Source organism: Bufo gargarizans, chromosome 10 (genome assembly GCF_014858855.1).
Source record: "Bufo gargarizans isolate SCDJY-AF-19 chromosome 10, ASM1485885v1, whole genome shotgun sequence".
NCBI classification, from domain to species: Eukaryota; Metazoa; Chordata; class Amphibia; order Anura; family Bufonidae; genus Bufo; species Bufo gargarizans.
The window spans coordinates 116,813,873-116,838,247 of record NC_058089.1 but is presented as its reverse complement, the minus strand read 5'-3'; the positions used below and the strand labels follow the sequence as shown (position 1 = coordinate 116,838,247).

The window sequence follows — 24,375 nt, the reverse complement described above, 5'->3', positions numbered from 1 at the left end:
ATTTATTTTTTATTTTTTTGTATTAAAACAAAAGAAAAACTATACATATGTGGTATCGCTGTAATCGTACTGACCTGGAAAATGAAGAGAATAGATCCTTTTTACTGTGTAGTGAAAGCCGTACAAATGACACCCATAAAACTGTGGCGGAATTGCGTTTGCACCCCATTTGGATTATTTTTTTGCAACTTTCCAATACATTGTATGCAAGAGTAAATGGTGCTGAAAAAAAAATAAAACGTTATGGCATGGTAAAAAAAAACGTTAAATGGGATAAAGAACCACTTTACTTTGTCATTTATATGTACTGTCCCTTTCGGATTTACACCCGCCTGCAGTGACGACCTCCTGCCGCTAGTCGGCGTGGTGCAGTTAGCACTTCGGCCCGTAGCTGGCGCACTGCTGTTGCCGGCGCTCTGGTTACACGAAAACTCCATCTCTTTGATCGCAGCTCTGAGTGGTAAATAGGCGGGCCGGCCGTGACGTCAGAGGAAGGTGTGGCCGGGAGATTTGAACGCTGGCGCGGTCGGGCGGACTCTGCCGTTGTCATGTTGGGCAGACTGCCGCAGAACCTCTTGGACGAGGAGGAGACCGACAGCTCCCAGGACCGGGGCTACATGAAGGACGTGAAGCAGGGTAAGGAGCTAGTCTCGTCAACGTCTGGCAGATCGGGAGAACTACAAGTCCCAGCCACTCCTGTCAGTCTCTGCTCGAGCTCACTGGCACTTTTGGCCCCCACAGCCCTGCATAGGGACTACAAGTGCCAGCAATCCCTAGTGGAGGCTCCTATGACGACTGGCACAGCTGTTGTCTCAGCTGGAGAGGGGCCTCTAAGAACTACAAGTCCCAGCATGGCAATGGGACTGTGTTACAGTGCTGCAGGGTGGGGAGGCGATTGTCAGCTTCTGGATGGTATCAGTGTTTCCATTCACTGGTGGCAAGCAGAAGTCTTGACACTAGTGACTGAGGCACGAAGTTGTCGTCGTGACGTGCGGTGGTCTGTGTGGCTGGGCGGAGATCAGCGGCGGTCTGTGTGGCTGGGCGGAGATCAGCGGCGGTCTGTGTGGCTGGGCGGAGATCAGCGGCGGTCTGTGTGGCTGGGCGGAGATCAGCGGCGGTCTGTGTGGCTGGGCGGAGATCAGCGGCGGTCTGTGTGGCTGGGCGGAGATCAGCGGCGGTCTGTGTGGCTGGGCGGAGATCAGCGGCGGTCTGTGTGGCCGTGGCTGGGCGGAGATCAGGGGCGGTCTGTGTGGCCGTGGCTGGGCGGAGAACAGGGGCGCTCTGTGTGGCCGTGGCCGGGCGGAGAACAGGGGCGCTCTGTGTGGCCGTGGCCGGGCGGAGAACAGGGGCGCTCTGTGTGGCCGTGGCCGGGCGGAGAACAGGGGCGCTCTGTGTGGCCGTGGCCGGGCGGAGAACAGGGGCGCTCTGTGTGGCCGTGGCCGGGCGGAGAACAGGGGCGCTCTGTGTGGCCGTGGCCGTGGCCGGGCGGAGAACAGGGGCGCTCTGTGTGGCCGTGGCCGGGCGGAGAACAGGTGCACCTGTAGGGAATGACACGGCTGCAGCTGAAGTCCATATCTGGTCATAGCCACGTTCTTAGAGGACACGCCCCCACACTGACAGTCTCTGACAGAAGCCAGATTTAAAGGGGCCACGGCACTATAATGAATGTTGTAGTGGCTGTAACTGCCGTATACATCTCCAGTGACTGACGTGAGCCGCACCGGGTAGTGACCGGCAGAGGGATTTTCTTACCGCACGCGTCGCATCCATCTTCCTGTCACTTCAGGGTTAAACACTCCCAGAATTCCCAGCATTCTCTGCCGCCTGAGACCTGTGTCCAGTGATCTCCTGACCATAACAGGCTCTGTAGCTTTAGGAGCACAGCTGTCAATCACCTGGCAGCCCCGCCCCTGCTGAGCGCTGCACACTGGGGGAACACTTGGGACCCGAGGAGCCGTCCTATAGGACACAATTCTCACTTGTCCTGTTTTTCTCCAGTCTTGTTTCAGGAGGATGAGGACAGTGACTACGGCAGCCACAAGAAACTCGGCAAGGTATCTCCGCAACGTGTCCGAGCTGGGAACGTCCTGCTCCCGGACGTCTTCCAGACCGGCAACCTCCTCTTCTACGAGAGGTTCGAGGCCTACAAGGATTATGTGCTGGGTGAGTACTGACTGAAGCTTAAAGGGGTAGTCTCACTTCAGCAAGTGGCATTAATCGTGCCCGTTTCCATGGTTACGACCACCCTGTGGTCATGTTCGTTATTGGGAAAGGCTCCGGTCTCTGGTGGATGGGACTGTTGGACCGTGTACAAGCCGGCTTTTCTTTCCCCACAGTGTGCAAGCATGACCACCACTGCTGGATTGCAGGGTGGTCGTAACCATAGAAACCAGCAGTGTATAATGTAGTGGGAAAATGAATCCAGACAGTCAAGGAGGCAATATGGACAATCGCAGTACATTAGTAAGTGCCTTGTATTAACTCTCTCTACCTGATAAATTCCATTTCTTAAAGTGAGAAAACCCCTTTAAAGGGGTATTCCGCCAGTTGGTTATCTCTGTCAGTCCCATAGACATTGAATGGAGTGGTAGTCGCATGTTCAGCTGTCGCTCGAGTCAAATGGAGGACTCCTGTTCTTGGGATCAGTCAGACCCCCATCATCCAGAGGCCAACTTATTACTGGAAGACCCCTTTAAAGAGAATCTGTCACCTCCCAATCAAACTGTATGTAGACACGTGGCTGTGGTTCACCTGATTGAAACGCTGGTTTTGTTTTGCGGATCTGAGGCTCCGCTCGCAAGTTATAACCCTTTTATTTTCTTCTTAATATGCAAATAAGGCCTTTGGTGCAATGAGGGCATCACCATTGCTCTTGTCGCACCCAAGCTTCACTTCTTCTTTCTGTGGCCAACCTTTCCCTCTCTGCTTAACCACTGTCTGGTCCCATCAATCAAAGCAGCCAGGGTTGGGGCTAGCCACAGAAAGGAGCGGAGCTTGGGGGCAATCAGAGCAATGGTGACGCCCATATTGCACCAAAGGCCTAATTTGCATATTAAGAAAAAGTATCGTAACTCTCTGGAACGGAGCCTCCGATCAACAAAAGAAAATCAGCGTTTTAATCGGCTGAACCACAGCTGTGTCTGTGGCGGGGGGGGGGGGGCGCTGGTGACGGGTTCCCTTTAACATGACACCAGTGATCAGTTAGTTATCCCGTGGCTTGGGGATAACGGCGGGGGGGGGGGGGGAAGCGTAGAGACCCTAGATGTTCCTGTTTGCGCCACTTTTTAGAGAGATGTTTGGTACAGACTAGGGTTGTCACGATACCACGATTTAGATTAGATTTTGATACCATAAAGTATTGCAATACTCGATGCCACGCGAAAAGAATAAAACGCCCAAAAAGCTGCGTGCATTCTGCATTTTGTGGAACGTCCGGCCCATAATAGAACAGTCCTATCTTATTTTTTTTGGGGGGGCGAGGTGACAAAAAAATGGTGAATTGTTCTGTTTTTATTTTTTATCTGTGACGACGTTCACCGCATAGGAAATATTTTTATAATTTTTTAATAGTTTGGACTTTTTTCAGACATTGCGATACATAATGTTTTTTTTTATTTTTATTTATATATTCTATATGTAAAATTGGGAAAGGGGGTAATTGAAAATTTTGGATTTTTTTTTTAAATAACTATTTCCCCCATTAGGGGGTAGAACCTGGGATCTTTTCATCCCTCGTCCTATTCACCCTGATAGAGCTCTATTAGGGTGAATAGGATCTCGCACTCTCCCTGCTGCCCTGTGCATATTACACACAGCAGCAGGGAGATTACCATGGCAGCCAGGGCTTCAGTAGCGTCCTGACTGCTGGTGCCCCGATCGGAAGCTGCCACCAATGAGAATACTGAGGGGGAGGATGCCTGGGGCCACTGCCACCAATGACTGTAATACTGGGTTGGGGGGGGGGGGCATACTGCGCCACAAATGTAGGCTGTGGGTACTGGCAGTATCAGGGCGATGCGATCCCCATCAATTAGCCCCTGAGGATCGCCGCACATTGTCATAGAGGCGGAGTATGTGATACCGCCGGCACCCGCAGCCTACATTTATAGTAATGGTTTAATTATATTCATCGTGGAGGCGCAAAGGCCACAGCACCCCCCCCCTCAGTGCTATCTCTTCATTGGTGGCGGGGAGGGAGGGACTCTGAGCTGAGAGCGGCGCGCGCCATGTTCTCTGACTGATACTAGGCTGCGCAGTAGTGCAGACACATTAGTAAATCTGGGCCGCTGCGTTTTGCGTCAGTAACGCCTTGGTGGCACAACCCCTTTAAGCAGGGTAGTGATGTAACTCTTCATGATTCCTTAACAGGTGACTGTAAACCCCTGGAGGTGGGGGAGTTCATAGCGGAGTACCTGGAGCAAGCCCTGCTACCCTGCGGCTGGAAGGCAGTATGGCACACCGACATCTTCCAAGTTCTCGTGGAGGTTTGTGAGATTCTTTTTATTTAAAGGGATTGTCCTGTCTTGTGTGTTTATGGAAGCATCCAAATTCATAGATCGCCCCGAACTGGGTGAGAGACTAAGGTAGATAATAAAAAAAACACAGTAGCCCTCCTTTTTCGGCATATCCATCATAAGTGGAGCCCAAAATAAATAACTGCGAACTAGACATCCCCTCATCCAGCGCCGGATACATACCTCAAGCCACAAGGTATCGAACAAGGACCTGTAACGATACATCACACCGCAATACAGCGAGCATCTGCTAAACTGTGGAGCGGCGCTCGCCTCCCAAACTGTGGAGCGGCGCTCGCCTCCCAAACTGTGGAGCGGCGCTCGCCTCCCAAACTGTGGAGCGGCGCTCGCCTCCCAAACTGTGGAGCGGCGCTCGCCTCCCAAACTGTGGAGCGGCGCTCGCCTCCCAAACTGTGGAGCGGCGCTCGCCTCCCAAACTGTGGAGCGGCGCTCGCCTCCCAAACTGTGGAGCGGCGCTCTGCGCTTTGCGGACAAGAATAGGCAGTTATATTAAAGGCTGTCCGTGCCATTCCGCAAATTGCAGAACGCACACGGACGCCATCCGTGTTTTGTGGATCCGTGATTTGCGGACCGCAGAACACAACGGTCGTGTGCATGTAGCCTCATCACTGATCATCTCTCCCAGCCCGCACGTTTCCCCTCCCCTTCATCCCACCTCCCCACACTAATACAGAACGATCCCTAAACTTAGCAAAGAGGGGAATACAATTACACCCCCCCCCCCCTCCGCTCTGTAAAAAACCCAACACATGAACTACCTGCGCAAGCCGCCTGTCAGCCGGGACATCACACACATAACGGAGCGATCGCTGCACCCCCCCCCCCCCCCAAATAAAATAAACTCAACAGATCTTTCTAGCCAAAGTACATAAATATTGATTGATTAATTTGCCTAATCATTGACCCATTTATACAGCGCAGCAGAGCTGATCGCCCCCCTCTCCCCGTACACGGAGCAGCCTCCCTGGCATCTGCCGTCCTGCCCACCGTACAGGGCAGCCGCTGTCAACACAAAGTACCGGGCACTTGTGGTCACTGCAGACCCAGCTCTGACGGCCTCCTACCTGTGGAGGTAGCAGCGATAGCCTTCATGCCTCCACTCGCCAGGTCCTCTCGGACTCTTTACCGCCCTGATGATTAGTCAGACCGCTTTATGAGCGCTCTGTCCGATCAGATGCAGTCGGGGGTCTGCTGGGTCCCCCTGACTGCAGAATATAAGGCCCAGGTCATCTGGTAATCATTGTATAATCAAGTTCTGCAACATTTTGAATATGTTTCTTTTGTGCTTCAGTTCCTCACCAAATGAAAGAGCTCTGCTAGCTCTCAGTGAATGGTGACATTCTTGTTTCCATTCAGAGGCTGAAAACCTGTAAAGAGCTTGTTCTACTGTCAGACAGCTGATGTGTTGTTGCAGTGTATAAATCAAGCGCTAGATACATTTACAGCATCAATCTCCTTCTCTTGCACGAATATTGATACATTGTAACCAGGGTTTTTCTAAGAGCAAGCAGAGATCTTGAAAGCAATGATGGCCCGGAGCAGAAAGTTGCAAAAAAGAGAGGGAATTCCACTAAAGAACATTTATTACCAATTCACAGGATCAACCGCTGGGGCCCCTAGCGATCCTGAGAACAGGGGTCCTCTGTGTGAATGGACTGGTGGGGGGGGGGGGGGTACATTTGTGACCGATGCTCCATTCACTTCTATGGGATTGATGGAGATCGCCGAGCGCTGTACTTGGTCAGTCTCATAGAAGTAAATGGAGTGGTGGTCACGTTCCCGCCTCCACTCCGTTCACACAGGAGCTCTGGGACCCCCCCTGTTTTGGGATCACTGATCGGCCAAGTGGTCGGACCCCCCAGCAGTGATACTTTTATGTTACATTTATGACACTGTAAATCCCTTTCAATTTCAAGTTTTACTTAGGGCTCACTCTCACACGACCGTATTTGTGTCCGCATCCGGATGCGTTCACTTCAACGGGGCCACAAAAGATGCGGACAGCACATACTGTCCGTACTTCTGTTCCGTGGCCTCACAAAAAAAAAAAAAAGATGGCGCATGTCCTATTCTTGGCAAGAATAAGGATTTCTATGATGGGGCGTACCGCATTTTGCAGGTATCCGTGTTTTGCAGTTCCGCAACTTGCGGAGCGGAGAACACATGCTGTCATCTGATTGAGCCCTTACTCTGACCTCGGCAGGTGACGGAGGTGTCCTGCTCCAGCCGGAAGGCGGTGGTCCAGCCGTGTGAGCCCTTCTTGTGCGAGTGCTTCGTGGAATGCGTTAATGAACAGAGCATCCGCGACCTGCTGGAGGTGAAGGAGCAGACGGTTCCTCTCCAGGAGCTCCACTTGGTGTTCGATGATTCGCCGGAGTATGCCCAGACTGCGATGGCTATAGAACATGTCAGGTTAGTGACGAGAAACCTTTAACTTGAGTACGGCCGAGTCCGGTACATTGATCGCAACGTATACTCCTTGCCGCTGACTCCTCCATAAAGGCAATGCTCAGCTCTGCAACCAAACTAAATGAGGAATGAAGCAACTTCACTGTGGGTCTTACATTTCCTATTGTTTTCTGTCTACAGCTCCCCTGCAGGTTGTGTGTCTCCATGGTAACAGACTACAAAGTCTGAGTAGTCTGACCCTGGAGTCTCGTACTTTATTCTGTTTGTAGTTCTGGTAGATTAGCCAGAAGTAGAGGACGGACAGAAGGAAATATGGCTGTGGGATCAGACTACAGTGTTTGTTGTCTGTTACCATGGAGATGCATAGACTGCAGATGAGCGGTAGGAACGGACCTACAGGACATTGTTAATTGTAAAGTTACTCCTTTTTCATTTTATATGCATTACAGGGAATGTGATGGGGTTTATCCAAGATTAGGAAAATATGGCTGCTCCCATGGGTTGTGTGTGGTATGGCAACTCCACTGCCTTGAAGTGAATGTGGCTGAGTCGCAGTACCACACACAGCCTGCGGACAGGCGTGGCACTGTTTTTTGGGGGGAAAAAAAGCAACCATGTTTGTATTAATCTGAACAACCCCTTTAATTCCTTTTTATAGCTTTAGTAGTTCTGGTAATTGGAGTCTATCAGGACTTTGCTTTTCCTGCGGTGCTCTTGATAGCTAGCGTATGTGGCTGCATGTAACTGTCCATGCCTTCTCCATTGCAGATTCTTCTACCAGAACATCTGGCGTTCCTGGGATGACGAGGAAGAGGATTATGTTGATTATTTCACGAGATTCGCTGAACCTCGGTTACGCCTGTAAGGACCGCACGGAGGGGTACAGAATGAGAGGGTGTTATCTGTGTGTTTGATCACTTAAATGGGTTCTACAGTTTCTTTTAACTGATGATCTATCCTCTGATTAGATCAGCTTCTGATCGGCGGGGGTCCGACACCCGGGACCCCCGCGATCAGCTGTTTGAGAAGGCGGCGGCGCTCCAGCAGCGCCGCGGCCTTCTCGCTGTTTACCGCAGGCCCAGTGACGTCACGACTAGTATCAAGTGGCCTGGTCGCGGCTAAGCTCTGTTCACTTGAATGGAGCATAGCCCCGCCCAGGCCAGTGATACTAGTCGTGACGTCACTGGCCCTGCGGTAAACGGTGAGAAGGGTGTCTGAACCCCGCCGATCAGAAGCTGATGATCTATCCAGAGGATAGATCATCAGTTTAAACAAAGTGGAGAACCCCTTTAAGGTCCCCCCTCTTTTTTTTTTTTTTTTAAAGATATTATGACATTTTGGAAGATCGGATCCCATCATTGCTGGTGTTGGAATATCAATCCCTCCTGACTCGCTGTGAACAAGTTTACTCCCAGTTCAGCAATCTCCGGAACACATTATCCAACAGGGACTCTGACTCAGACTGCGAGCTGGACAATGTCTCCATGGTAGAAGGCATGAAGATGGACAGCGATTTGGAGAATTTGAAGAGGAAACTGAAACTCATTGAGAACCCCCTCCTGAGGTATTGGCGCTAACTGCTGAGTGGCTCTCCCTGGTGGCTGAGCTGGTGGACCTCACACACACTCATGGTGCCTTCTGTTGTATTTGTAGGTATCTCTTCTGTTATCAGAAAAGTTCAGAGTCTTGTAGCTTGAAAAAGAAAGGCCCTCGACCTACAGGAGAATGTATCATTCATGTTGTATCTACAAGTATGTCCATTGAAACGTTGACCAGTTTGACCAGGGATCGTCTGATGCCACAGTCTTGTAACCAAAGTCAGGAAATTCAGGTAAGATTCCAATTGGCCTACTTTGGGCTACACACTTGCGGTAGTCTTTTCCGGCATGCTGTTCCGGCGGGGGAACAGCCTGCCGGATCCGTGCTACTGCAAGTCCACTATGCCGCCGGAAGTCCGCTCCGGCCCCATTCCGCTATATTGCCGAGGGGCGGCTGGACGAAAATTGCAGCACGCTGCGCCTTTTGTCCGGCCACCTCTCTTCTTGTTTGCATGCTGTGGCCGGACCTCCGGCCCACCCCCATTATAGTGAATGGGGCCGGAGCAAACCTATGGTGGACTTGTGGTAGCACAGATCCGGCAGGCTGTTCCCCCGCTGGAACAGCCTGCCGGAAAAGGCTACCGCAAGTTTGAAAGTTGCCTTATAGGGTTTTTATATTAAAGTACCTAAATCTTCCAGAATGCTCACCAGGTGAAGCCATAATAGCTGGAAAATAGTTACTTTTTATTTTTAATGATCTTGCCCAGTTCTTAGCTGCACCTTTGTTTGGATGCTACTAGGGCTTACTGTGGGCTTCATTACCAATGTAAAGGACTACAGATCCCATGATTACTCTCTTAAAGACTTTACTACAAGGTATAAGGTGGTGCTGTAATTAGTCAGTGTCTTTACTCTGCTGCTCTTTCACCTACTCTACACTGTCTGCTGCCAAACATGGGAAACAGATTGCCTCCAGAGATGGGGAAGAGATCTTCCTTCTTGGAATTTTTTACCATAACTAAAACATTGATGGACTATCCTTTAAAGGGGTATTCTCATCTTCCCTTTTCATACTTACCTTCCTTGAGCGCAACGTTCACTTCCTGGATTCTTCTCCCGGCCGGGCCGCGCTTGGGCAGAAGACTGAAGATTTTCTCCCGGTCGGGCCACGCAATGTCCTGAACGCGCACTCTGCCGCCGTGCATGCGCCATGGTGACTTATTCCTGGCCTGTATAGTACAGAGCCGGCGTGCGCGTTCGCGGCTCTGTACTATACTGGCCAGGAAGAAGTCATCATGGCGCGTGCACGTTTAGGACATTGCCCGGCTGGGGGAGAGAATCTTCAGTCTTCTGCGCAAGCGCGGCCCGGCGGCATTCGACAGGAGAGGTGGCCGTAACTAGGGGAGACCAAAGACAACATCAGGTAAGAGGGGACTTATTTTCTAATAAAGGGTGGGAATTGGCTAATAACATGTATTTAGAAAAATTATGACTGTCAAATCATTAACCGATTTAACAGTAATCATTAAGATGAGAATACCCCTTTTAAGCCATCATTGTTTGAATATTAGTGGTCCAAGCCCCACTGATCATCAGTCTATTTGTGGCTAGATATTTTGCCCAACATCCACGACCCAATCCTCCTATGAATTTATATGACGTATGGCTGCATGAGCACCAGACCCCCACATTTCTCAACAGCTGAGGCCACTGTAGCTAAAAGTAGATCATGCTCACTTCTTTGCTGCACCTTTGTTTTGATGCTGCCAGGGCTTGCTGTTGATGGCATTACCATTGTAAAGGGCTACAGTTCCCATGGTTCGTCTCTTCTCTCAGACATTGCTTCTATTTAGAGCTGTTTTCCCAGCTAGACAGTTCACCTTACATCCCAATTAATTTGTATGAGAGAGAGTGCAGGCCCAACATACATTATTATACCATGTAATGTACTATGCATAAAAATATAAAAAGGTTGTGGTGAGACAAACCCTTTAGGTTACTAGTAACGCTGCCATCATCACAAGAGCCAATGCACGCATAATGTTCAGTAGATCTGGTCGAGTTCACCTACCTAGTACAGAAATGCTGAGCGTTGATATTTTTCTTCTTTTCTCAGTTCCATAAAGATATCCTGGAGGCTGTGAATGCATGCTATGATGGAGATTTGGTCTTGGTCTGTCCCGGCCAATACGTTGTATACGGTCAGATCTGCATTGCGGACTCTATACATATAGAAGGTAATAACACGTGGTCCTTTTGATGGGATGAGATTGGCACTTATCAGCAGGGAGCAGTCAGCGCACTCTCGTATGGTCAGCGAGACTCTCTACAATCCCTAGAAGGGGCCAGATCTATGGCCCTCTGTCCTGTGGTTATTTAATGGGGCTTTCCTAATTACCTTTTGCCTTTTCCAGGTTATGGCATGCCGGATGACATCATCATAGAAAAAAATGGGAAAGGAGACAAGTTTGTGGAGTGTGCCGGGGCCTTTGTGAAAATTTCCAACATGAAGATCATCCAGCACAATGCAGTGGAAGGCATAGTCAGTAAGTGCACGGAGCCTCACGGGCGACATGCCAGCCAATGGGCCGCGACAAGGACGAGCCGTCCTAGCATCACCCGCGATGCTAGGAAGGCTAGTCCCCGTCGTGGCCTGCTATTGGCTCCATCCTTCCCCATAAGCGACGTGGGAAAGTCCGTGTATGGAATCTGATCATTAGTGCAACCCTGCGCTTTAAAGGCGTTGTCAGGTTTCATGATATTGATGTCCGATCCTCAGGATAGGTCGTCGGTATCAGATTGGTGGTTGTCCGACTCTAAATGCTGTTTGTAGGGGCCGTGGTGCAGGGTAATTACAGCTTTTTCTTCCAATTCCTCGAATGAGAGAGGAAACCTTAATCGTACACTAGCACCATCGCCTCCTTCAAGCAGCTGATCGGCAGAGGTGCCAAGAGTCAGATCCCCACCGATCTGGTATTGATGACCTATCCTGAGGACAGGCCATCACTTGTAAAGGAGAGGACGAATTCTTTACAATAATTTTCTGGAAACATATGTATGTATTTTTATTTTATTTTTTAAAGTGCTACAAAGGGTTAAAGTAAACAATGTTCACCCTGACTGGTTCCACAGTGCTGGTCCGGTGCCACCAGGGGTAGTGATTGGCTAACCGGCCTTTCCAGTGTGTGAACCCAGGACCAGGAAATGAGCAACGGGGACAGGACTGGTGCCGGAGTGGAGGGGACTGGGGTGCGTGTGGGTTTTATTTATAGCCCATTAAAAAAATATTCCTCACCGAATCCCTTGCACTCTCTCTTTGCTGTGTTCCCCCGGCCCGTCCTCTGTTTGGGCTGATTTTCTTGTATGTGATCCTCAGGTATCCTCGGGGGTAAGACCGAGTTGGAGAACTGCGTGTTACAATGTGACACAACTGGCATCACTGTGAAGAAATCGGCCGAACTGGTGATGAAGTATTGCGACCTCTATGGAGCCAAGGTAAAAAAATAAATAAAAATAACAAATGGCGGCTGGGCGACGGCCCGTATACAGCGATGTTATGTGTGGTCACCACATGAGTGTATCAGAAGTCACTTGGACAGGATGAGGAAACAAATGTTTTTTTTTTTTTTTTTCCAGAACTGGCACCCCCCTTGGGCCATGTCTGGTTTACAGCTTAGACCCTTCACTTAATGAACTGAGTCTTCTAATCCTGGGCAACCCTTTAAAGTGTTACTCCTCTGATACAGTAATCCTCGTCACTGGGTTACACCCTTTCTTGCCTGTATATCGGTTCACGATGTTCTTCTTTGATCCAGGGTGCCGGGGTGGAGATCTATCCCGGAAGTAACTGCAGCCTGATTGACAACGGCATTCACCACTGCAGAGATGGGATCCTCATCAAGGTATGGCCCGTCAGTCCACACAATTCTTCTACATACATGCAATCTGCTCTCCTCTGGCAAAGCCCCCCCCCCCCCCCCATGTTATAGCTGAGAAGCTGGCGATTGTGCAATCCCTGGTACCTGGTCACGCTTTCTTCCCCCTCAAATAAACAACCCCATTTAAAGGGGCATTATTCTGTAACAATATAGTGCCGGGACTTGGCTCAACTTCTCCCCTGGTCATTGATTCTGAGTTGATATTGATTGAGTCTTAAAAAAAAATAAAAATCCCTGGGCACCTTGAGCATCCGCTGGCGCCTGGGCGGCATAGATGGTTTTGCATGTGATTTTAGGATTGATGTTCCTTTAAATCTTCGGTGCAAAATAGGAGCACCCATTGCCCTATATCAAGGGTTAGTATCTTGGTTTAGTTATTACATTCAGGTTGGACCTGGTGTTCCTATTTTTCAGGACTTTATCGATGAGGTGCACGATCTTCCCAAAATCACACTTGAAAATAACGTCATCCATAACAACGAGGGCTATGCTGTTCTGCTGGTGAAGCCGGGGGCTGTAACGGATGGACTCAGGCCAGAGACCGGGCAGGAGGGTGAGTTCCAATTAGCCAGTCTGCTTTTTTTGGGGGGAGGGTTTACATATCGGGGCTCGTTCACACACTCGGAGTGGTAATTACCGCGTTGGGGGGAGGCGGGGGGGGCTTGGCGCAGGACCCATTTCTAATCTTGTGTAACCACTCTACGATCAAGCCCCCCGGGGACAGGAAACCATGTAAGTGCGTTCTGTTCTGTGATGTGGACTATGTTGGGTCTATATCATAGTTCTAACCAGATTTCATTCCCCCCCAGCTACCAATATGGATGCTAATCTAGTGGAAGATAACGGATCTTCGGATGTGATACAGCAGGAATCTGAGGAGGTGGTGCACCCAGAGGATGAGGATAACCAGCCCCCAGTATCGTCTGAGCTGGTGCCAGAAGGTGACGCCGACCTCCTCCCCGCAGACGTAGATCACAGCGCAAGCGACTACTGCATCGCCAGCGAAGATGTGGACGGGAACCAGGCCATTGTGTCTGAACTGACCGCAAACTGCCGGAGGAAGACCATGATCCACAAGAAAAGACTCAGCACCCTGGGGATCACCAAAGCCGAGGACGAGCAGATCATGTCCCAGGAGATGTTCGTCTCCATCGCCAATAACCAGTTTAAGCGCAACGGGAAGGGAAGCTTCGGGACGTTCCTCTTTTAAGCCGAGCTCCTGACCGCCGCGCGCCTGATTCTCACTGGCCGATCTCAGTTACCCTATTTAAATGACTTCAATTGCACATTGTACATATGACTGTTTCTTACTGCATTTTGCACCGTGTTCTTTGTAAGCGCTCATCTGCCCTTATACTGGGAGCACTGGGAATAGTGGAAGCTTCACACAGGCGGTTGACTGATTTGGACAATCCCTGTTTGTTGGAAGGGCCCCTTCAAAATTCATCTGCTTTCTGCTGAGATCCCCATTGATCAGCCGCAGTCTGCCTTCATGTTCCCTGCAGCACCCCCACAGGAGAAAACGAGCATTACATGCTGTGTCTAGAAATGAATGGGATTGAGGTGTGATGTGCAGATGTGATCGGTCCCCCATTCCTTACACTGCTGGCTGAATTATGAAACCTGTTTTATATTGCCATATTTTTGTTTTAATTTTATAAAAGTTATACAAAATTTTACAGATTTTTTTTTCCCAGTTTTCATGAGAATTTTCTTCCAAATAGGCAGTAGGGGAGGGGTGCCACCCCCACGCTGCTGGTAAATAAGAATATTTATTATAATATTTAGCTCCTTTAAAGGCCCTGTCTGTGTGCCAGACTTCAGTATAGAGGCAGATATTGTAAGCCTATAGCGCTTGCGCTGTGCAATATTCCTCGATCCTCACAGCATATTAATCAATGACTAGAGTTTGCCAGGTTCAGTCTTTTATAATCACGGTTGTGTGAAAGCTGCTGCAACTTTGTGACATGCATAGTTGATACAAAGTATCTTTTTTAAGGAGCTCTGCTTGCTGGCAGTGAACGGGACCATTCTTCTTTACAGCCAGAGAGTGAAAACAATCCATATTGAGTCATGTAACACAGTTGAGGGTTGGTAACAATTTATCAGATTGTATACATTGTAACAAACTTCTAATGTGTGAGCAGTACTCGGTCAGATAAGAGAGAATATTCCTTGACAGGAAGCAGTGATCTTACATGGTGAAGAGATCCTGTGAAGGACTTGAGGTCTGTGACGTTCCAGCTTTGCACTTTGTCTCCACCCGTCCTGTATTTTATACATGTCTCTTGTCCGATCAGGTGATGTATCGGCAGGATTCCCTTTTTTGCCCTTGGGTACAGCACCTGCTCGCTCTGTATTTAAAGCTACGGTATCTTCAGTAAATAAAATGAGTGTCCGTGTAGATTTTTTATTAATGGCGTGTATGTGTGTTAAAGTCTTTGTGTCTCCTAACCACAACGACAGGCTTCCTCCTGCACACAGCAATCATGGGTTCTGTATGTCCGGCTATGGAACCGCAGCGCGTCAGGACGAAGACCATAGAAAACCTGGGGGTGGCGGTAAAATGTGCACTAAGTGTATGTGCAGTTACTACATTTATATATGTAACAAATCTAAATGAAAGGTTCAGCTACTCTAGAGCTGCGCTCCCAACTGTATTGGTTGTGATTGGAAACAATCAGCAAGCTTGTCGGGCACGCCCCTAATAGAGCAGCGCTGTGAATTGGCATGCTGGAAGTTGTAGTTTCGCAACAGCTGGAGAGCCACAGGTTGGCCAGCCCTGCTCTAAAGCCTGCAGATTAGTGAGTGCAGCTCTGAGGTATCATACAGGATGTAACTCAGGATCAGTACAGGATAAGTAATGTATGTACACAGTGACTCCACCAGCAGAATAGTGAGTGCAGCGCTGGAGTATAATACAGGATGTAACTCAGGATCAGTACAGGATAAGTAATGTATGTACACAGTGACTCCACCAGCAGAATAGTGAGTGCAGCTCTGGAGTATAATACAGGATGTAACTCAGGATCAGTACAGGATAAGTAATGTATGTACACAGTGACTGCACCAGCAGAATAGTGAGTGCAGCTCTGGAGTATAATACAGGATGTAACTCAGGATCAGTACAGGATAAGTAATGTATGTACACAGTGACTGCACCAGCAGAATAGTGAGTGCAGCTCTGGAGTATAATACAGGATGTAACTCAGGATCAGTACAGGATAAGTAATATAATGTATGTACATAGTGACTCCACCAGCAGAATAGTGAGTGCAGCTCTGGAGTATAATACAGGATAAGTGATGTAGATCGGATGCAAAGTAAATTTCATCATTTGCATGTGGTCTTGGTACAGATTTCCTCCTCCTGCCCGGTGTACGTGGCTCCCCGGCTGTAAGGTGCGGTATAAATCTCATTTTGCTCTGACTGAAATGATTTCACTAATGTTCAATTAGTGAAGCTGTTGTATTGATAAAGCAGTAAAACGCTGCAGTACTTAATTCTAGACGTCTTGGAGTATTCGCAGAGCTGGGCGGCTTCAGCCATGTTAAGGGAATCTCACCAGGAAGTCCACTGTTAGGCCTCATGCACACGACTGTTCTTGTTTTGTGGTCCGTTTTTCACGGATCGGTTCTGTATTTATTTTTTTTCCCCTCTGATTTAAGTCCTCTTCCATTCCATTATTCCGCAAAACATCCGTATGTGATCTGTTTTTTGCGGACTGGAAACAGTAACTTATTAATCACCAAACACGTGAGGAATATGGGCTGGGCATAGCATTTCTACAGTATGGATCCGCAAAATACGGATGCGTTCCGTATTTTCTTGCGGACCCTTTGACTTGAATGCCTTGGACTGTGATTTGTGGACAATAATTGGACATGCACTACTTTTTTGCGGAATGGAAATATGGAAACGGAATGCACACGGAGTACCTTCTGTTGTTTTTGCGGACCCATTGGAGTGAATGGTTCCGCATACGGTCCGCAAAAAGAACGGAAGCAGAAAGAAAATACGTTTGTGTGCATGATCCCTTAGGCTGGGTTTACATGTTCAGGTTTTTCGATGCAGTTTTTGAAGCCATGGAAAGGCAGAGTCTTACTTTTGGAATCTCTTGGCTTTACCTGTCAGATCCGGTAGACTGTTCTGGCTGAGAACTGCCCGCCGGATCCCGGTCGCGTCCTGCCGGAATTCTGTCCGACCCCATTCATTACAATGGGAAACAGACCTAATTTACCAACATGTTTCTTCATGATGCAAATGAGTAGTTAAAGGGGTTGTCCAGGTTCAGAGCTGAACCTGGACAGCCCTCCATTTTCACCCAGGCAGCCCCCCTGACATGAGCATCGGAGCAGTTCATGCTCCGATGCTCTCCTTTGCCCTGCGCTAAATCGCGCAGGGCAAAGGCATTTTTCTGAGTTCCGGTGACATAACGGACTCTCTATGGGGCTGACAGGAACCCCGGTGACGTCACCGGCACTGATGGGCGGGATTTGGCTCTGCCCTAGCCAGTAAAACGGCTAGGGCAGAGCTAAAGCCCGCCCCTCAGAGCCGGTGACGTCACCGAACACACTGCTGGGCGGAAGTTACCGCCCGGCAGTGTGTTATTGAAAACACAAGAGCCTGTGCCCTGCGCGATCTAGCACAGGGCACTGGAGCGCATCGGAGCATGAGATCAGGTTGGCTAACATCAGGGGGGCTGCCTGGGTGAAAATATGGGTATGTCCGGGTTCAGAGCTGAACCCCCTTTAAGTGCACAGAAGGTGGCCCTTGCACATAACTCCTCATTTACATATGGAAACTCAAGCAACAAATCACTAAGGCCTCACGCACACAACCGTTGTTTTGGTCCGCATCCGAGACGCAGTTTTTTAATGGGGGGGGGGGCTGGCTGCAAAAGATGCGGACAGCACTCCGTGGTCCGCACAAAAAAAAATATAACCTTTCCTATTCTTGTCCGCGTTTTGCGGACAAGAATAGGCAGTTATATCGATAGCTGTCCGTGCCGTTACGCAAATTGCAGAACGCACACGGACCGCAAAACACACAACGGTCGTGTGCGTGTAGCCTAAGTGAAAGGTATCATTACATTCAGCTGAGCGAGCCCTGCAATACGGTTATAGTACGACTCCTGTCTTGGTAAAAAAAAGTCCTTTGATTCAAATTTCTGAGGAAGCTCAGGCCTCTTAAAGAGTAACTAAACTTTTGAGTAAAATTTTAATAAGATAACCCTAATAAAAGTTTTTCTACTATACTTTATTAATGGATTTAGTATTTTTATTACAGCCCTGCCCCCAAAGTGCACCATTCCCTGTGCTCGGCGGTGTACGGGCTGTAGACACTTTATCAGTCAGGACTACAGCAGCAGCAGGGCGTACGGGCAGGAGCGCATATTGCTGCTCCTGCCCGTGTCCCCCGGAGGATTACTAACTCCTGGCATAGCACATGTGTACCCTGCACCCATGTACTATGCCAGGATTAGCGGAGCGGCTCCTGCCGGCTCGCTAAGCTAAGTGCTGACATGCCGTTCTCTTAGTTTAGCGGAGCAGGCAGACGCAGGAGCCGCTCAGCTATTCCTGGCATAGTACATGGGTGCAGGGTACACATGTGCTATGCCAGGAGTTAGTAATCCTCCGGGGGGCAGGAGCAGCAATATGCGCTCCTGCCCGTACGCACTGCTGCTGCAGTCCCCATTGATGAAGTGTCTACAGCCTGTACTCCGTACACTGCCGAGCTGTCTGCGGTGTACAGAAATATCAATTTTACATGCACGGGGGGGGGGGGGGGGGGGACGAGACTGTAATTAAATACTATAATAAAAATACAAAATCCACGAATAAAGTACATTAGAAAAACTATTGTTAGGGCGGGTTCACATCACCGTTATAGATTCCGTTTTTGTTTTTCCATTATAACATGGTTATAACGGAAAATATCAGAATCCATAAGATGGAAGCCGTTAAGAGACATTCCGTTTTGCTGTCCGTCATAATAGAAGTCTTTGGGACGCATAACGGATCCGTCTGGTTTCCTGTCCACGGGCCTTGGTTTTCTGTCTTGCATAATAGAAACCAGACGGATCTGTTAGGATTGCCCATAGACTTCTATTATGACAGAAAGCAAAATGGAATCTCTCACAATGGCTTCCATTTTGACTTTCCTCTTATGCATTCCGTTATAACGGAAAACAAAAACGGAATCCGTAACGGTGATGTGAACCCGGCCTTATTCTAATTTTACTCAAAAGTTTAGTCACTCTTTAATAAATTTGGTGCAGAAATTTCATTTATGTTGGCCGTCAGCATTTCTTGTCTCCCTGGGGTTTGAATAGGACGCAGGTAACACTGCCCCCTGTCTACAAAAATCTAGAAAAAAACTCAAAATGCGTCAGGCGTTCATCATGTGCTGAGCGACTAGTTTGGTCTTGTCAGTGGTCGTACTGTCCTTAGATAGAGTTCTTATAGCAGCTCCTATGATGCACCGCACAACCTGGTATTTTCTGCCATTGTCCTTGATGGACCTTTCCATCAGAATGTAGGACTGCGGGAGCCGTGTGCGCAGCGTCCCCTTATGTGCAGTCCTCGCTGGATGTCCCAGCCGCGGGCAGTGACCTGGAAACTACATTCTGAGCAGACAGTTATGTTAAGAAATAATGGAATCTAGGGATGAGCGAACTCGAACTGTATAGTTCGGGTTCGTACCGAATTTTGGGGTGTCCGTGACACGGACCCGAACCCGGACATTTTCGTAAAAGTCCGGGTTCGGGTTCGGTGTTCGTCGCTTTCTTCGCGCTTTTGTGACGCTTTCTTGGCGCTTTTTGAAAGGCTGCAAAGCAGCCAATCAACAAGCGTCATACTACTTGCCCCAAGAGGCCATCACAGCCATGCCTACTATTGGCATGGCTGTGATTGGCCAGAGCACCATGTGACCCAGCCTCTATTTAAGCTGGAGTCACATAGCGCCGCCCGTCACTCTGCTCTGATTAGCGTAGGGAGAGGTTGCGGCTGCGACAGTAGGGCGAGATTAGGCAGATTAACTCCTCCAAAGGACTTGATTAACTGATCGATCTGCAGCTGTGGATCATTGAGCTGCTGATCCTCAATTGCTCACTGTTTTTAGGCTGCACAGACCGTTTGTCAGTCTCATTTTTCTGGGGTGATCGGCGGCCATTTTGTGTCTTGTGGTGCGCCAGCACAAGCTGCGACCAAGTGCATTTAACCCTCAATGGTGTGGTTGTTTTTTGGCTAAAGCCTACATCAGGGTGAAGCTGTCACACCAAGTGCATTTAACCAGCAATAGTCTGTTATTTTTTGGCCATATACTACATCAGGGGCAAGCTGCGCCTGTCACCAAGTGCATTTAACCCTCAATGGTGTGGTTGTTTTTTGGCTAAAGCCTACATCAGGGTGAAGCTGTCACACCAAGTGCATTTAACCAGCAATAGTCTGTTTATTTTTTGGCCATATACAAAATCAGGGGCAAGCTGCGCCTGTCACCAAGTGCATTTAACCCTCAATGGTGTGGTTGTTTTTTGGCTAAAGCCTACATCAGGGTGAAGCTGTCACACCAAGTGCATTTAACCAGCAATAGTCTGTTTATTTTTTGGCCATATCCCAGTCTAATTCTGTCACTAAATCCATACCGGTCACCCAGCGCCTAAATACTAGGCCTCAAATTTATATCCAGCTAAATCTGTCCCTAGTGCTGTAGCTGGGCGAGTTATTTAGTGTCCGTTCAAGCACATTTCTTGTTCTGGGTTGAAATACAATTCCCAATTTAGCAATTTCATAATTTAGTGGTTCCTGCTATATCAGAGCTATTTGGAATCTATCCCTAAAAGGGTATATAATATTGAAGGTGCACATTGGGTCATTCAGAATAACTTCACACACACCCGCTACTGTGTATTTCCAAGTCTAATTCTGTCACTAAACCCATACCTGTCACCCAGCGCCTAAATACTAGGCCTCAAATTTAAATCCCTCTAAATCTCTCGTTACCCACCGCTGTACTGTTGTTGCTGGGCAAGATATTTAGTGTCCGTCAAAGCACATTTTTTGTTCTGGGTTGAAGTACAATTCCCAATTTAGCAATTTCATAATTTAGTGGTTTCTGCTATATCAGAGCTATTTGAAATCTATCCCTAAAAGGGTATATAATATTGAAGGTGCACATAGGGTCATTCAGAATAACTTCACACACACCCGCTTCTGTGCATTTCCAAGTCTAATTCTGTCACTAAATCCATACCGGTGACCCAGCGCCTAAATACTAGGCCTCAAATTTAAATCCCTCTAAATCTCTCGTTACCCACCGCTGTACTGTTGTTGCTGGGCAAGATATTTAGTGTCCGTCAAAGCACATTTTTTGTTCTGGGTTGAAGTACAATTCCCAATTTAGCAATTTCATAATTTAGTGGTTTCTGCTATATCAGAGCTATTTGAAATCTATCCCTAAAAGGGTATATAATATTGAAGGTGCACATAGGGTCATTCAGAATAACTTCACACACACCCGCTACTGTGTATTTCCAAGTCTAATTCTGTCACTAAATCCATACCGGTGACCCAGCGCCTAAATACTAGGCCTCAAATTTAAATCCCTCTAAATCTCTCGTTACCCACCGCTGTACTGTTGTTGCTGGGCAAGATATTTAGTGTCCGTCAAAGCACATTTTTTGTTCTGGGTTGAAGTACAATTCCCAATTTAGCAATTTCATAATTTAGTGGTTTCTGCTATATCAGAGCTATTTGAAATCTATCCCTAAAAGGGTATATAATATTGAAGGTGCACATAGGGTCATTCAGAATAACTTCACACACACCCGCTACTGTGTATTTCCAAGTCTAATTCTGTCACTAAATCCATACCGGTGACCCAGCGCCTAAATACTAGGCCTCAAATTTAATTCCCTCTAAATCTCTCGTTACCCACCGCTGTACTGTTGTTGCTGGGCAAGATATTTAGTGTCCGTCAAAGCACATTTTTTGTTCTGGGTTGAAGTACAATTCCCAATTTAGCAATTTCATAATTTAGTGGTTTCTGCTATATCAGAGCTATTTGAAATCTATCCCTAAAAGGGTATATAATATTGAAGGTGCACATAGGGTCATTCAGAATAACTTCACACACACCCGCTACTGTGTATTTCCAAGTCTAATTCTGTCACTAAATCCATACCGGTGACCCAGCGCCTAAATACTAGGCCTCAAATTTAATTCCCTCTAAATCTCTCGTTACCCACCGCTGTACTGTTGTTGCTGGGCAAGATATTTAGTGTCCGTCAAAGCACATTTTTTGTTCTGGGTTGAAGTACAATTCCCAATTTAGCAATTTCATAATTTAGTGGTTTCTGCTATATCAGAGCTATTTGAAATCTATCCATAAAAGGGTATATAATATTGAAGGTGCACATAGGGTCATTCAGAATAACTTCACACACACCCGCTACTGTGTATTTCCAAGTCTAATTCTGTCACTAAACCCATACCTGTCACCCAGCGCCTAAATACTAGGCCTCAAATTTAAATCCCTCTAAATCTCTCGTTACCGTTGTCCTGTTGTAGCTGGGAAAGTTATTTAGTGCCCGTCAAAGCACATTTTTTGTTCTGGGTTGAAGTACAATTCCCAATTTAGCAATTTCATAATTTAGTGGTTCCTGCTATATCAGAGCTATTTGAAATCTATCCCAAAAAGGGTATATAATATTCAAGGTGCACATTGGGTCATTCAGAATAACTTCACACACACGCTTCTGTGCATTTCCAAGTCTAATTCTGTCACTAAATCCATACCGGTCACCCAGCGCCTAAATACTAGGCCTCAAATTTATATCCCGCTGAATTTGAATACAATACATTGGGCCAAATAATATATTTGTTGTTGTGGTGAACCATAACAATGAGAAAAACATCTAGTAAGGGACGCGGACGTGGACATGGTCGTGGTGGTGTTAGTGGACCCTCTGGTGCTGGGAGAGGACGTGGCCGTTCTGCCACATCCACACGTCCTAGTGTACCAACTACCTCAGGTCCCAGTAGCCGCCAGAATTTACAGCGATATATGGTGGGGCCCAATGCCGTTCTAAGGATGGTAAGGCCTGAGCAGGTACAGGCATTAGTCAATTGGGTGGCCGACAGTGGATCCAGCACGTTCACATTATCTCCCACCCAGTCTTCTGCAGAAAGCGCACAGATGGCGCCTGAAAACCAACCCCATCAGTCTGTCACATCACCCCCATGCATACCAGGGAAACTGTCTCAGCCTCAAGTTATGCAGCAGTCTCTTATGCTGTTTGAAGACTCCGCTGGCAGGGTTTCCCAAGGGCATCCACCTAGCCCTTCCCCAGCGGTGAAAGACATAGAATGCACTGACGCACAACCACTTATGTTTCCTGATGATGAGGACATGGGAATACCACCTCAGCATGTCTCTGATGATGACGAAACACAGGTGCCAACTGCTGCGTCTTTCTGCAGTGTGCAGACTGAACAGGAGGTCAGGGATCAAGACTGGGTGGAAGACGATGCAGGGGACGATGAGGTCCTAGACCCCACATGGAATGAAGGTCGTGCCACTGACTTTCACAGTTCGGAGGAAGAGGCAGTGGTGAGACCGAGCCAACAGCGTAGCAAAAGAGGGAGCAGTGGGCAAAAGCAGAACACCCGCCGCCAAGAGACTCCGCCTGCTACTGACCGCCGCCATCTGGGACCGAGCACCCCAAAGGCAGCTTCAAGGAGTTCCCTGGCATGGCACTTCTTCAAACAATGTGCTGACGACAAGACCCGAGTGGTTTGCACGCTGTGCCATCAGAGCCTGAAGCGAGGCATTAACGTTCTGAACCTGAGCACAACCTGCATGACCAGGCACCTGCATGCAAAGCATGAACTGCAGTGGAGTAAACACCTTAAAACCAAGGAAGTCACTCAGGCTCCCCCTGCTACCTCTTCTGCTGCTGCCGCCTCGGCCTATTCTGCTGCTGCCGCCTCGGCCTCTTCCTCCGCCTCTGGAGGAACGTTGGCACCTGCCGCCCAGCAAACAGGGGATGTACCACCAACACCACCACCACCACCTCCGTCACCAAGCGTCTCAACCATGTCACACGCCAGCGTTCAGCTCTCCATCTCACAAACATTTGATAGAAAGCGTAAATTCCCACCTAGCCACCCTCGATCCCTGGCCCTGAATGCCAGCATTTCTAAACTACTGGCCTATGAAATGCTGTCATTTAGGCTGGTGGACACAGACAGCTTCAAACAGCTCATGTCGCTTGCTGTCCCACAGTATGTTGTTCCCAGCCGGCACTACTTCTCCAAGAGAGCCGTGCCTTCCCTGCACAACCAAGTATCCCATAAAATCAAGTGTGCACTGCGCAACGCCATCTGTGGCAAGGTCCACCTAACCACAGATACGTGGACCAGTAAGCACGGCCAGGGACGCTATATCTCCCTAACTGCACACTGGGTAAATGTAGTGGCAGCTGGGCCCCAGGCGGAGAGCTGTTTGGCGCACGTCCTTCCGCCGCCAAGGATCGCAGGGCAACATTCTTTGCCTCCTGTTGCCACCTCCTCCTTCTCGGCTTCCTCCTCCTCTTCTTCCACCTGCTCATCCAGTCAGCCACACACCTTCACCACCAACTTCAGCACAGCCCGGGGTAAACGTCAGCAGGCCATTCTGAAACTCATATGTTTGGGGGACAGGCCCCACACCGCACAGGAGTTGTGGCGGGGTATAGAACAACAGACCGACGAGTGGTTGCTGCCGGTGAGCCTCAAGCCCGGCCTGGTGGTGTGTGATAATGGGCGAAATCTCGTTGCAGCTCTGGGACTAGCCAATTTGACGCACATCCCTTGCTTGGCGCATGTGCTGAATTTGGTGGTGCAGAAGTTCATTCACAACTACCCCGACATGTCAGAGCTGCTGCATAAAGTGCGGGCCGTCTGTTCGCGCTTC

The 24,375-nt window shown here is 48.6% G+C and overlaps 1 protein-coding gene across 1 annotated transcript; it reads left to right on the top strand.

Annotated features, from left to right (window-relative positions):
- The first annotated feature begins 507 nt into the window (after positions 1-507).
- SHCBP1 (SHC binding and spindle associated 1) lies at positions 508-14,834 on the top strand. The gene is made up of 13 exons (XM_044270245.1): positions 508-636; positions 1,999-2,163; positions 4,369-4,484; positions 6,739-6,947; positions 7,713-7,805; positions 8,269-8,508; positions 8,598-8,775; positions 10,599-10,719; positions 10,897-11,028; positions 11,859-11,977; positions 12,298-12,384; positions 12,835-12,973; positions 13,230-14,834. The coding sequence occupies exons 1-13, from the start codon at positions 549-551 to the stop codon at positions 13,628-13,630; spliced, it is 2,088 nt and encodes a 695-aa protein (XP_044126180.1). The 5' UTR covers positions 508-548; the 3' UTR covers positions 13,631-14,834.
- Positions 14,835-24,375: the final 9,541 nt, after the last annotated feature.